General features: G+C 44.0%; 1 protein-coding gene across 2 annotated transcripts in view; it reads left to right on the top strand.

Moving 5' to 3' along the window:
- The window catches only part of FBXW4 (F-box and WD repeat domain containing 4), a 60,491-nt gene that overhangs the window by 4,318 nt on the left and 41,032 nt on the right, over positions 1–15,141 (top strand). For both annotated transcript variants that reach the window (XM_064663122.1, XM_064663123.1), the window contains exons 2-5: positions 7,130–7,225; positions 9,426–9,611; positions 10,790–10,922; positions 13,094–13,188. In XM_064663122.1, the coding sequence (XP_064519192.1) occupies positions 7,130–7,225; positions 9,426–9,611; positions 10,790–10,922; positions 13,094–13,188 (510 nt within the window). The remainder of the gene's footprint in view (positions 1–7,129; positions 7,226–9,425; positions 9,612–10,789; positions 10,923–13,093; positions 13,189–15,141) is intronic.

Here is a 15,141-nt window from a genome sequence, read left to right on the forward strand (position 1 = left end):
GACACAGATGTAAGCCAAATTAAGTATTTAAGGTATTGATTCAATTGTGCACTTGCAGGAGAAGAAAGAAGTTTGCTTTGAGAGATGTATCTGTACACTTCATTCCTTTGGTGGGCTGAGGGGTATCGCTAGGTTTGCATCAGCAGGAGTCACTGTATGTTAGGAACAACAGGAGCTGATTTGCAAGGGTTCTTAAAGCACATTCTTGGTGTTAAAAATGTGCTCTTTCTTCTTTAAATCAGCAGTAAATAAATGTTCAAGAGAATATTGTGTCACTGTTACCGAAGCACAGAGTGGTTCTAGATGGATGTGCTTCTTGGCACCTATCCTATGCATCTCTCTATATCAGGCTGCCACTTTTTCTGTATAGTGGTGTTAATTTTATATATAGACCTGTACTGCTAAAAGACCTTGTTATGAGGATGGTAAAAAGATAGCCCCTATGCTGAAGATTTTTACTTCACTCTGTCATAGGAGCAGCTGAAGCAAAAGTTGAGCTCCATCTTCAAGATATAAGGTGAAAGGTGCAGTTTTTGTTTCAAAAACGCATGGCAGCATATCACAGTAAAGTTAAGACTTTACAACACTTTCTGGAGCTAAACTGTAGCTGAGCAGTAGCACAAAGCCTTTGGGTTTTTGGTGAGTATAGTGATATTACAGTTGTGTCCTGTAGCCTGTGTCTGTTTTGCCAGCTGTTGTACAGGCCCAGCAAGAGCAGTCTCTGCCCTGATGAGCTTGCTGCCTAAATAGCCAGGGTAAACAAGGGTTGGGAGGTGAAGCAGAGGCAGAGAGATGTCAACCAAGCTGCCCTCTGTGCAGCAGGTCAGTGTCAGAGCCAGGAATAGCAGAGGGTGCTTTAAGCCTTTATCCAGTGCCTGCCTGCTGGACCACCTTGGACTGGAGAAATTGGAGAGGCAAAGAGCTCATTGCAAGGTGGTTCTTTATTTAAAGCATGGAAGAAAGGAATAAAGTTGCAGCTGGGCTAAACTTATTTCCTCTTTGTTACAAAGGAATTTTAGAGGGCAAGTTAAAAGTTGCAACCTAAATAGCTTGACAATTTGCTCTTTGTAATGTATTAATAGATGTTGTCAAAATATAGAAATGTTCCACTGTATATTTTCTCTCCCCCATCCCCTGTTCTGCCTTGCCTTCTAGGATCATGGTATATTCTCCAGTTCAGAAAAACAGATCCATTAATGGACGAATTTATCATCTCTGAGTATTTAAGAGCTTGTGTAAGCATTTCTGTGAGTTAATAAGAGCTGTGTTTTTTCCAGATCTTGGAAAAATGTATACACCTACAGGAGCAGGAAATGGCCAATCTGTGCAAGTCAAATCCAAATGCAAACTGCAGCAATCATAGAAGACCTCTGCCTTCACCACTGGAAGGGGAGGGAGTGGGAATGCTTGTAAAGTTGCTTCAGTTTCCTTCATCTTTTTTGTTTTACCAAAATTTCATTACATTAAGACAGAAATGAAGTAGGCAATGAACTGGTGTAGATGATGCAGAAGGGAGTACTCTGGGGAGGATATTGCAGTAATGGCAAAAGCCTGGAAGAGGGCATGCAGCTATTGCTTTGTGCTGGAAAAGTCAGCGGCTTTTATAAACTGTGCTTACTTTTGTTCTTACTGTAAACTCTTAATGCCAAGCAGGACACATCTTCCCAGACAGCTCCACAGCATTGGAACTTCTTTTTGTTCTGGGAAGGTGAAGTTTGTAAGAGTTCTTTGAGGCCTGCTTACCTTTCCCTTAAAATATTCACAATTTCAAAGTGGAAGAATTTTATGTAGTTCAGAATAGTTATGTAGTTAAAATATGTGTGCTGTGCTTGTCACTATTATCTCTGTTGAACTGGCTATAGGTTATTTCATTCTATCCAAATACTACCCTGACAGTCTACTCTTTCAGATCAGAATACACATGACAGCTATTGAGCAGCCGCAGGTTTTCTCAGATCTTTCCAGGGCCATGCATTTTTTGAAGCAGCCCAAATTTCATCTCCAAAAAGCCAACATAGGTCCCTGAGAGTGTCCAAACCCTGCCTGGAGTTTCTAGCCATGCTCCCATTGCAATCACTTGTAAGGGAGAGGGCATCTGATGGCGGAGTGGTCAGGCTCAATCCTGGTGATGGTGGTTTTTTTGGAAGCCTGTGTGAAGGTGTGTGTCCTTACTGTGTGTACAGAAATTTGTCTGCACCCCTAGGTATTGTTAGAGTCTCTTTTTCATGAGATGACTTGTTCGTGAGAGCTTTTGGTGGAGCAGTTGACCTGCACAGCCTGGTACTGTCTGAGATGGCACAGACACAGCAGAGAAGGGAAGGAACAGCAAGAGAACAGTCAGTAGAGCTTTCTTCTGTCTTGGAGTTATTTGAGCCTGTGTCACGTAGGGAGGGGGGGAGCACAGAAGACAGGCTGAACATGGCAGTAAGCTAAATAAGGGTCATGTGCTAAAGGAATTCAGTTGGAATTTTTGTCCTGGAAGAGACATTTTGAAAGCCAGCCGGCCTGTTGAGGACAGCAACAGGAGCTTCTGACATAAATAGCTTTTCCCTCTCGGCTGTCTGTTGGTGGCCTGTGACTTGTGGCTGCACTGAGACCCTGCCACTCAACAGGTGTGTCCCAATTACACAAATAAGCACAGTTGGTCCTTGTGTTAGCCACCCTTGCCACAGGGCCAAGGTTGAAAGTGAGGCTTAGCCACTGTGACCTGTTTGTTCTCTGTATGACCCTTCCAGTCAGGCCTGAGGCAGGCTGGTGACAGCCTTTATGTAGACAACAGATTTTGTCCATGGAAGAGATTCAGTCTCAGCAGGTCTCTGCAGATTTGCATTTCCAGATGAGCTCTTTGGTAGTTAAAATGTAGCAAAACGTGAAGGATTTTGCTGGGTTAGGATGCCCCATGCAGCTGGGAAAATACACGGTGTGACATGTCGGTGTTACCTTCTGTAACACAGTATATGTTGTTGCAGGCACCACTGTTTTGGCATATGCTGAAATTGTAGATGGCCGGTAGAAATCTCCCTGGGATGCAGTGAAGTGCAGAAGCTCTCGCTATTGCAGAAATACCATTTCTGATGGCAAAGGATTTCGTGTGAGGAGGGGATAAATGAAGGCAAAATCTGTTGGATATGAAGCTTTAGGAGGCAAAGTGCTTGGACTCTGGCTGAGTGATTCTTTCATTGCTTTCTTTTGAGGCCCAGGCCAACAACTGCCACGGTGGCTGAAGTCACCTGGGTCAGTGGTGCTGTGTGGGGACAGTCCCAGTCTCTCACTTCAGCAGCTGGGAAATGGACTCCAGAAGGAATATTACATTTCTTTTGGCAACTCTGCCAAGAAAGAGAGGAAATTCATAATTTGAGCAAAATACATTTAGCTTTTTTTTTGTATGGTGGGGTGAGGTAGGAAGGGGGAAATGAAAAATCCTTTGTAATGGGTTGCTTGGGATGATTTTTCTCCTGGAACTCCCTCTCAGGTTGTGAGAAATATTCTTTCTTAACGTAAGGGAGTCTTTGTAAGGGGAACTTCCGTCAGGAGTGCGTGCAACTGGAAACACACGTTAGGTCAGGTCAAATATTGCACTGTATGATTTGGGATCCCAACAGAGTGATTTTTGGATTAATTAGGTAATAACAAAGGTAGCCTTGTGTGTTCTTTGCCATGTAACTTTATCAGCTGTTGATACTGTGATGCCCTAGCAAAGGTGTAAGATGATGCACACTAGTGTGTTTTAAGAACATTTTTCTTGAATTTCATTGAGTTTTCACATTCAGTGTTCACTGGTTCCTCCATCCTATGTTTCTAGGATGTTGGACTGTACTTCAGTTGCTTTCTGATGCAGGACTGTGTAGGTCCTGCTAAAAATAGCAGTCCTTCCTCAGTGAGTCAGCCTTCAGCAGTCTTGAAGTTCACTGTTGGGTGGCTTCTCTGGGAACATGAATGCCAAGATCTTGATTTCACAGAGCGCTTATGCGTGTACTGAATTTTAGGAACGTGGCTTAGTATTTTGCTGGATTGCAAACTAAGAAAGGTCAAAGTATTCACTGGCCAGTGGATAGTGGTCCCTCCCCAGCATTTTACGTAGTATTTGGCTTCGTAAGGTGGTTTAGTCTCCTGAATCTTTGGGTGTTCAGCACAGTTGCTGAAGTGAGAGGCACGGTTAAGTCAACCACTGTGTTTAGATGTGTGATGTCTGTTGATTACCTATCATGGAACAATTCTTAAAAGTTTTTATGTGTAGGAAGTGTGGTGATTATGATTGATGCAAAATAGTTTCTTGTAGGGGAGAAAAGGAAATTTCCAATCAAATTATTAAGTTTATATGGTGATGCCTTTTTTAACTTTCTAAGATTTGAGAACTGTTCTCATGCAATGCAGTGATTCTCATCACATTTTTTTTGTATCCTGGGAATTGCTGTGGGGGGTGCTGTTGAGGAATCAAATAAAATATAAAATTATTAACAAATATAAAATTGTATCTCAGTACTTGATTCCATCACCGGGCTTCATTTAACTTCTCTTCTGGTATAGGGGGTTGTATGTCTCTGACCAGCACTTGAAAATCATTGCAGTTCAGTCTCTGCTGCCTTGGCATTGCCAAAGGGGAGGGATGTATCAGTCCAATTTTTACATCAACTTTCTCCATGTGTCCCTTTTCTCCTCTATTTTGATTGAATAAAATGCCTGGAAAACAAAAGATGGATACTTTAAAGACATGTTTAAATTAACTGGATCCAGAGCTGCGATATGGAGGAGGCAGGCTGGATGAATAAAATATCTACTAACAGTAAAACAAACAAAAAACCAAACCAAACCCTCCCAAAACCCCACCAGACCTCCCCCCAAATAGTCCTCCCCACACAACCCTCAGCCCTTCCAGACTGAGGAGATTGATTTCTGTGGAAGAATGAGGTGTCTGTTGCAGGAGTAAGCGTGGTAGTGAACTGGTACTCTGAGCCAAGCCAACGTGTGACTCTTCTGAAATTCCACTTTCAGCAGCAGGAGGACCAAGGACTGCCTCCCAGCCAGAAAAGTGACCAGCAGTGTAAGATGGAGGCTGCTTTTTTGACCTTGGATTCACCTTTTTCAGAGCCTTGGAAATTCCATCTAGTCTTAGTAGGGTTTGTGCACTGAGCTCAGGATGTCTGGTTGGGCTAGCACGTGTTGGAAGGGGGTTGTGGCGTGAGTGCATTTTCCATCACTGTGTAAGCTGGTGACTTAAAATCTGTACGTGGGGAGAACTTAACTGAGGGTTGAGTGTGGGGAGGAGAAGTGTTTTGGAGTAATGAATGGAATTGGATGTAGGCGGAGAGCCTGAACTCTGTCTGGGAGAGTAATAAGCAATGAGGAGAGTGGACCTGACCTGACTTTTCAGTGCTGCACATTCCTCATCTCAGACACTATCTGGCCCCATGAGCTCCTGCAAGTGCTCCCTTTAAAAAAGGAATTCCTCTTCTTGCAGCCTAGGCTGACTCTCTATTTGGTTTTTTGTTTGTTTGTTTGTTTTTCAATGGCTATGAGAAATAAAGAGCTTGTAGCTTTTTAAATTCAGTTTTAATTGGTGTGGCTCTACTGATCATAAAGTTAAAGTTGCATGGCTTTCTAGGGGACGAAAAGCTTTTCTGTGTGTGGTTTCTGTTTTTGTTTAAAATGGGTCACATGCCCAGGAATGCAGTCAAATTATAATGGTGACTAAGTGCCGGAAAGCATAGAAAAGAGGAGGGAAGGGTGAGCAGAGAAAAAGAAGCCTGAGGCTATGGAAGGAAGGCTGGGAAAATAAGAGTCTGGCCAGACCCCAGGGCCAGGTTAGAGATTCCTACACCCATTAACAACCACAGGAGATGTTTATTTACAGGGAACTAATCTTCGTTTTAAAAATGACAGAGTACCCAAAAATGCCACTTTTGGGAAGTGGACTGAGGGGACTACAGGGAGGGGAGGAGGGAACTGGTTCTGATCGGGCACCAATGCCCATCTCTTAAGGATCTTCCCTTCATCCTATGCATCTGGGAACACTGACTGTTGAGAAATGCATGAAAGGGGGATAAACTCTTACAGTCTAGGGAGTGGTTCACAACTCCTAGTTAAGAAGGATAACTTCAAGAGTTTCTTCTTGTTTGTAGTTTTCTGATTTTTTTCTACCTAAGCAGCTCCACCAAGGATATGGAATAATTAAATTTTGATATGAGAAAAATGGGAGCTAAAGCTGCCTATTTCCCCATCTTTCATCAACCGTGGAACATTGAAGCAAACCAGGTATTGAACTGGGTATGTTCATGTAGACTCTAAAGAGACCTTCGTCCCAGGTCTCTGTGGTACCTACTTTTTGTCACTTCTTGAACTGTGTTATTTTTGGTTTGTTTCAGCTCATCCCAATAACTTTGATTTGTATCCCAGCAACGGCTTATGAGCTGTAGTCTCTCTTTTAGTAGTTTTGTCTGACTGTAAGTAGAGAATTTTCCAGTGATGTGCTGGAATTCTCTATCCTTTGGTGAGCAGCTGCAAAAGATAGCTTGTCTTGGTGTGTGTCTGCATTGGGTGGTTTATACAGACAAATGTATTTTATCTTTAGTCTGAAGACATCTTGATTTCTGATTATTGTATCTGGTTATGTGATTGTCAGACAGGTTAGACTCTGGAGCAGTTTCTTTGCTAGTCCTTCTGAATAGACACACTCCTCTGGCTTCCAGTTTCAGTGTTCTGACTAGTGTTTCGTCCATCTGTTCTTGTGTGGTGTTGTCCTTAATTGGCTCTTTTTAGTCTCTATTAAAAGAGGGATGTGCTGGTTCTTCTGGTAGTCCTTTCTGTGTCATCTTGTTTGGATTACATTTTGTCTGAACCTGTGTTGCATTCAGTATAGCTGATCAAGTCTTGATCAGACTTAAGGCTTGTACACTAGTGATCATCAGATGTGACTTTCTGTGCTAATAATCCCCCACTCTGCTCAGTGTTCCTTTCTTCTCAGCTCTCATGAATGCACTTGCTGTGGTGTGGCTCTGGCACCATCAGCATTTGCCAGTTCATCATTTGTGGAACCAGAGTGAGAGCTTACCTGTGACCAGCTTGAGTGCATTTGTTGTCCAGATAGCATCACTCCTGTTTGCTAATCTCATCTCTCTTCCTCTGTCTGCAGAGCTGCTGGCATTCCAGTGAAGGAGAGGGTGAAAGTATCTCAGAACTGGAGGCACGGACGCTGCCGGAGGGAGACGGTCCTGAAATGGAAATGCAAGCAAGTGGCTTCTTTCTCCTCATCTTTGTTCTGTGACCGCTGCTGTGGGGCCTTGGGTTTGTGCCCATGCCCTGAAATGAGATGTTTCCTGCTCCTTGTGATACATAGGGTTGCTGGCCTATTTTAGCTGTTGCTGGCCAGCTAGATGTGGGGTAACTAGAGTTGCTGCCTTGACCTAAGGATTCATGCTGAGTAATTTGAAATTGTCTTTGATCTGATCTGTACAGTTTTACTTGGATTTAGCAATCTTTACTACAGACTTTGAACTGTTGTGTTCATATCTACTGCTGTATTCCATGAGCAGTTTCCTGTCCTGCTCTCACAATGAGCATACCTTGATCCCAGATGTGGACTTAGGTATCCCCTCAAAATACTTGTTTTTTTTTCCTGTGGTTTTTCCTGGCCATGATTTGGATGTACAAATCTAAAATGCTAATTGACATTCTTTGGCCTTATGCCTCTTCATTCTGATACCTTAGGCTTCTCTCCTTCACTTAAAAAAAAAAAGTATATTTGACATTAATGAGAGGGGATCATTCTTAAATTCTTGTTTGCAAAGGTATACTCGGCTTTCAAAGCAAAGCATAAGATAGGTCTCTTGTCTGAACAGCGCATGTAAATTTTCAGCCTTCTCATCATCAGACTGAAGGAAAAATGAGAAAGACTATGGTTTGTTAGCTGCTGAAGAACAGGGACCTTCTACTGAGCTTTCATGCCTTTTTGTGCTGTGTAGATTGAAGTGATGGATAATGTGCCACTTCTTTTCTAAAGTCCTGGGAACAGCTGTAATGAGCAGAGTGGATTTTGGTGCAGGTTGTATACCTGCCTTTGAAGTGCTTGCAACCATCTGTGAAGACAGGCTCTGTGGATGTTAGAGATCATTACTAAACCAGCTTCCCAAGTGAAAAGGCAAGGGCTGATTTAATGAGGCCACCATCCAAATGGCATCCTCTAATTTTCATTTATCCTGCTTCAGATTTGTTACTTCTCCTTATGAAAAAGCCATAGAAAAAGGTAAAAAGCTAAACTGCAGCAAAAGGAGAGCCACAGAAACTGGCTGTAGTCTAGGTAAGCTGGATATTCACTTGCTTTTAGAGGATGTGTAGGAGTGGAGGAAGGAAGAGGAAATCAAAGACCGCCTAAAACCAAAGCTGCTGCTCTAAAGATGCCTCTTTTTTCCATGCATATGATCAAGTACCAGATGGACACTATAAACTCAACTACTTTGTCCGTGTGACTAAAAGCCTGTTATTGGAGATGAACACAGGCAAGCAGGAACCTTCTGTCTAATGAGCAATCTTGTCCTCTTGCTTGTCTCTGGTTGTTCATTGTGATGTTGTGAGGTACGGCTGCATGTAGTGGCTCTGATGACGCAGAAAAGCATGACCTCTGAGGATGAATGATCTAAAAAAAGAGGGAGACAGGTTTTCATGAGGAGCCCTCCTGCTTTCAAAACAGTTTGTTCCTGAATAGTTTGAAAGCTGGTTTTGCTCAATGTTTCTGTGGGTGTTGGTGCACTCAGCAGTGGCTGCAGAGTACAGACAATTCCATGCATCCATGCCCCATAGGACATGAGCCTCAGGTCTCTTTGTATCTGGCCTTGCTATATCCAGAAATCTTATTTTCTGGTTCTCTGACGGCTACACAAAAACAAGATCTTGAGCAAAGGTCTGACTGCCTAAGTGTGCATTGTAACCTGTTTTCTTCTGTATTTTGGTTTTGTTTCAAGAATAAATAATCCTTTTGGCTCAGCAGTGGAAGAGGTGTGCATGTAGAAAAATACCTCCAACAGCCTCGTATTGAAGGCTCTGTCGGAAGTGCTTAGCACAGCTCACCAATGCCTGAGAGTCTAGTTTCTTAAAAAGTACAGGGCTCATGTGCAAGCTCAGGGACCCTTAACTATTTCCTGTCTAACCTCACTAGACTTTCGGCCACCTTCTCCTTCAGAGATTCCATGCTTCCTTTTCCTCAGCTCTTGGTTAGAAAAATGCCTGCAATGTAACCTGCTTCCTATGTTGCTGGAGAAGGTCTGCTTTTGTATGTGACCTGCAACTCCAACTTCAGTTTTCTTGAGTGGGCATTTGTTTTTCTTCGTATATTTACATATGCAGTCTTTTATTTTTATTTTGCATGTGAGATTGTTTTGTTTTGTTTTCTTCTCCCCGCTCCTGCATGCCCTCAACCTGCTCTCTGTTTACAGTTTGATGCCGTGGATGGAGCTGGATGGCGAGTATCTCTACCTGTCTCAAGCAGAGAACATCCAGGCCTACCCCATCTGTCCAGAGGGTACAGGTTTGCAGCGCCACCCTCAAGCCATCTTCTCTGGCCACCAGGAGGACGTATGTCGCTTCGTTCTTGTCAACTCCCACATTGTCAGCGGAGGGGGGTAAGTTGCATGAGTGAAGGAGCCCAAGGATCGTGGCACTGAAGTTGGAAAGATTTTGTGTAACTCCAGCCCAGAGCAGAGGGGCCAGTCTTGTTACACAGTGTCCTCATGCTTGGCTGTGGTCAACTGCTGCTGCTTCCTCTCTTATAATTTGATTCTGTCCTGGAAAAGCTTCTACTACAGCAGTGAAGGAGCTGAGTCTCATGCTGTTGACCTTATAAAGTGTCCTTTTCTCTTTTGAACTTGTGTAAACATCCACAAGATGTTGAATCGGGATTGACTGATTGCACACCTGACTGATGTGCAAGTTTCATTTCTTTCCCTGTTAGAGTCGGGGTAGCTAGACTGTTCTAATAATCAGTACTGCTGGTTAGCTGGGACTGCAGTGGTGCAGAAAGCTTTCTAGGGACAAGTATATATTTATTAGATCCACTGATATAATTGTGGAGAGGGGGAAAACTGCCAAGCGTTCCAGCATACACACACTTCTCCAATTAATTTTGCATCTGACTGGCCTTCTTCAGCTACAGCAAATGACAGACGTGTTGCTTATAAAGTTATAGCCATTAAAATACACAGCGGTTAAGCACGGAACTGGGAGAGACAAGCATGGCTGTCTGCCCTGGATATGGTGAGACTCTCCCTCATGAACTGTAGCCCAAAATTCAGGTGAAAATGAAGGCATGCATTTAAAATTCCAGTAACGGTATTGTTTGAAAAAAGTTTAAATATCTGCGTAGTCAATTCAAAGTACAGCACCCTACACGGCTGCTCTGAAATGAATGAAAAGCCGAGACTTGGACGTGGGTGAGAATGTCCTCTAACTTGTTCCCTTACTCCAGCCATTCAGCATACAGATAGTATTCTGGCAAGCTCAAAGTAGTAGGAGGAGGAATGGTTACTCTGCTAGTTTCTGCAGCTTAACACAAAGTGGAAGGTGGAAAGATCGCCAGGAAAATTTTCACGTGCGTCAGATCAGGCTTTGACTGGCCAGATGTGGGATCACAAGAGAACAGGTGATGTGTGAAGGGTGGAGGGTTAATAATGCTACATGAATTTCAGCTTCTACGAGAGACCAGTCCTGGTCTTTTTGTGACACTCTTAAGCGCTAGTGAAAGGTGCGTGTCCAGGGGAGATGCAGCTAATACAAACTCCCTGTTTGGTGATTTGTTTTTCAGGGATGGAAGTATTGTCCTTCACAAGATCCATGGCTCCTACAGTGTCAAGTTCTCTGCGCATGAACAGGAGGTGAACTGTGTGGATTTCCAAGGTGGCCTCATTGTCAGTGGCTCCCGGGACCGAACAGCGAAGGTGAGCAGTGATGTTTCAGCAGCTGCAGGTGCTGCTGCAGAGGTGACTTCAGAGGTCTTGTGCCATGAATATTTAAGTGTCAGCAGAACTGTTGTGAGCCTGTACTCCTTGCAGGAGGAGCACTGGTTATCTTAGTATAGGCTCATGTCTCTGAAAAGATGCTTGCTGTGCCAGGCTTTTAAGGAAGAAATTTGGCAGAGGTTTACAACATCAGCTGCTGGCTTAAACTAGGACATGCAGAAGGCAGAAGCTGATATTTTGCTTCTTTCACTGTATATCTGTCTACACTGTAGTGGAGATCTGTGCCATTTAATGTGAAATTTGCTCTATGTATCTCAAACCCATCCTTGCTTTGTGGTACAGTGTGGTTTAACTTGCTCTCTGATACATATTCAGTCTCTGTAAAGGATGGCATGATGTCTTTTCCTATGTTCCTAAATGATCATTTATTTGTGGTGGGGTTTTTTTTGTCTGGGTTGTTGGTTTTTTTTTTAATGGTTCTTGGTTTGCTGTATGTTGAAAACTTTGGCTTTTGCTCAGGGTAGGCTGATGAATACTCTTGGTCCCTAGTTCCTCTCATAGAGCATTGACAGAGGTTAGAAGAAAAACAGCTATTCCTGTTTTGCAAGAGGGGAAGTTGGAGCAAAGGAAGACTTAAATGTCTCTTTCAAGGTTTTGTAGGAAGCATGTGGAAATGGGTAACTACCTGACAGGCTGCTAAGCAGCATGACCCTATTTATTTTTGTTGTCCTTCTGTACAGATGTACTCCTGGATAAAATCACTCCCAAGTAAAGCAGTGTTCAGATGCAAAAGGCACTACTGGGAATGCCGTTTGCCTCCTGGGAGCAAGGCCTTGATGCTGCTTTGTCTCACACTTTAACAGGGCTGCTCCTCTCCGGTCTTTGGAGCCTCTTTTCTGGGAAATTCCTTTTTGCTGCTTCTCTGACAGCTGGAGGACAGACATCCCCGACCTTGAGAACAAATTCCTGAAGGCCAGAGGGGAATTTAAGGCTGTTTTCCTTGGAGCTAGTGTGAGATCTTGCCCACCCAGTGCTCCCCACAGCATATGTTCTGGAGATGTTCACCTCTTATTTTTTATCATCTCTTTTGTAGGCTGTCTTGTTTGCACGAATGAGACTCTTGGAGGGTGGAAGGGAATCCCTACCAGCCTTTTAAAGGGGCTCTAAGTGTCTAAGCTATTGAGGGCTCTGCCGAGTGTTGATTAGGACTAAGCCCTGAAGAGCTGCTAATGTACATTCCTGTGTGATAGGCAGCAGATAGTGTGCTCTGAGCAATATTTTTAACCTGTAGGAGATAGGGATGCCTTAAAGGAGTTAAGCTTTTCTGCTGCTTTTGCTGACACTAGGTGCTAAATTCCCCGCTGACAAGAATAGCCTGCAATCCTGGGCATTATCAACAAACAAACAAATAGGGCACTCCCTGCTTTGAAGTCTTGAAGTGAAACATTGGGGGTTGGTTACAGAGAAGGGGGGGCTTGCCTCCCATGGGCCAAGAATGATGGCAAGGTGGAGAAAATGAGGGCCACAGGCAGAGGCTCCAGCAAGAATTTTGGGGCCTTTATTAGGATCCAGAAACAAAGGGGTGAACTGGTGGAAGGGGATGTGCATGTTTGCACTGATGGGGGAGGGAAGAGATTTTCTCACATTGTCAGTGAGCAAGGGGGACCTATTTGAAAACAGCCTGGGGTACACTTAAACTTGGTCTGAAGGGGGTGGATTTATAAAAGAAAACTATTTTACAGGCTGGTGAACAATTAATTTTACAGATAATATTAATGAAGATTTTTCAGGGGTGCTACAAAGTCTTTCCACACTATTCAAGAGAACATATTTGAACAAATCCCACTTCTTGTTTATTTAACTACAGCAGGTGATAACTTTGTGTTGAGTGGTGCCCCTAGAGAGCAAGTGGTGATGGGGGTGCTCTCTCCCTAACCAGTCGGGTGGAACGTCATACTCATAAGTTGAGATGTTTCTGCCAGTGATTGAAGGCTCTGCTCCTCAAAAATAAGTAATGGGAATTCAGGGAGAGGAACTTGGGGAAGGTAAGCATGGCAATTTCGGCAGCTCTTCCAGCACAACATTAGCAGCGTGCATCCTACCTTCTGCAGTTTTGGATGATGTGGCATAACATGCATCTCTCTCTTTAGGTTTGGTCCCTGTCCGCGGGCAGAGTTGGTCAGTGTCTACATACAGTGCAGACAGAGGATCGAGTGTGGTCCATTGCTATCAGCCCATTATTAAGGTAACTGAGATCTCTTTATTCCCAATTTCCAACAGAGAGAAGTAAAGGAGTTGGATAGGCTGTGCGTCCACAAATCTTTCAGAGACACCAATGTGACAGTTCAGGGACTTGGTTTGGGTGAAGTACTTCTGCCTGCAGCAGGTGCTCAGGGAAGAGCATATGGTCTTTTTTTCTTATAACAGTGGAGTGATCCACTCATAAAGAGGCCGTGAAGATTGCCCTGTGTTCCTCTTAGCACCTCAGGTGGGACCTGTTCATTCTTTCTTTCTGAAAGAGCTCTGACTTGCTAATTGCAAGCAGTGACTTGGATCCTCTTGAGTTTTTCTGTGCTGAAAAGATGCCAACTTGTTTTCTCATTCTCTGGCAGAAGAGATGCTGAGCGAAAAGGTCCCTGTTTAAGAGCTGTATGCATTGATTAAAGCTCAGTTTTCTTTGAACATGCTGAACTGGGAAAGATGAAGTGGAGTTCGGGGATGAGGTTTTCCAGCCTCTATTGTCTGTGCTTCTAGAGCAGGTGTAATTCTACAACTACAACTTCAGCATGGGAGGCAAGGACAGTACATACAGCAGTATCTTCCAGGATGTTTTTCAAAGTGCTCCTGTTCTTGAGGAAGTGAGAATCTGAGAAACTTAAACTCTCAGTTTTAAAATCTCACACTGACCAGCAACGATGTATCTCTTTGGTTCCCTGGTTTAGCTGGTCTTCTGCATGCAAGAGAGATTCTTCCTCGGTGTAGCTTGAGGAAGAGGGGAAGAAAAGCCGTTGTTGCTGCCCATGTGATATCTGCAACTACTGAATTTTAGGCTTGTGCAAAACCAAAATACTTCCCACAACCGCTGTTCTTATTAGATTTCCAAGCTTGTTTTGCAGGCAGCAGAAACATAGTGGTACAGAGCTGATGGCATTATCAGGGAAATGACACTCCAGCCTTGCTATGATTTTGCTCTTCCCTTGTTCCTTTGCTCCGAGTGTTTGAGACAGATAGTGTTTTTGAAGAAGTGCCATGTGCATTCGTGGACTTGCAAGATGCGAGATAGAAGCCCTCTTCTGTCTTCTGTGCTGCAAGGGCCCCTTTTCTAGCAGACAGGCTGTGGCTCAGGCCACTGGGCTGGTTAGAGCCCAGTGACATGCTGCTTCCTACTCCTAAGTGATGACCTGCTGCCGTGGCCTCTTGTCAGGACAGTGTTCCTCTCCCTGGTGTGCATGCTTGTGCACACTCTCTGTCACAATATTTACCCTCAGTCTCCCCACCCCTACCCCCCTTCCTCCCTGCAGGGTGATAAATTGGAGGTGGTGGAACAGCTACCCCATGAACAAGTGAGCTTAAATTGTGCACTCTCATTTTTTTATGAGACTGTGCACTGTACCAGCCTCTCCCACTAGGCCATCCTACTGCACCCCCGCTTACCCCTCCATATTTTAGGGAGGGAGGTGTGGAGAATTAGAGCCAATTAGCCACGTCATTAATTCTTCAATTTGACGGCTGATATAGCAAGGTCCGAAACACGCTGCTGACCTCGTATAATGGGAACCCTGCTCCTTAACATATTGACGATGGGAGAAGTTAATTAAAATTCCACAGAGAGAAGGTGTCGGCTAACCTATAAACCTGTCGCTTCTCAGAACAAATCACAGCCATCCTAGAAGAGAGAGAGGATCAGAGCAGGAGGGCATGTGGTGGGGGAGGGCCAGGGCAAGGGGCAGGGGAGATGAATTTTTCACTAATAGGTTTTATTACTTGCTGTCTAATGAGTGTGAATATCAAAAAGATAATATCTGGTTTCTAGCAAGGTCTGCTTTGGGGAGCTCTGTAGTTTCTGTTTTATTTGCAAGAGCCCATATTTCACCCATATGCATTCCCTATGCACTGGAGTCTGAAGCTTTTCTTCCCTTACAGCCCGCATCCTTCTTGCCAGAGTTTGGATGCATTTGTTCCTCAGTGAGGCTGAACG

The sequence above is a fragment of the Pseudopipra pipra genome, chromosome 8, assembly GCF_036250125.1.
Source record: "Pseudopipra pipra isolate bDixPip1 chromosome 8, bDixPip1.hap1, whole genome shotgun sequence".
Lineage (NCBI taxonomy): Eukaryota > Metazoa > Chordata > Aves > Passeriformes > Pipridae > Pseudopipra > Pseudopipra pipra.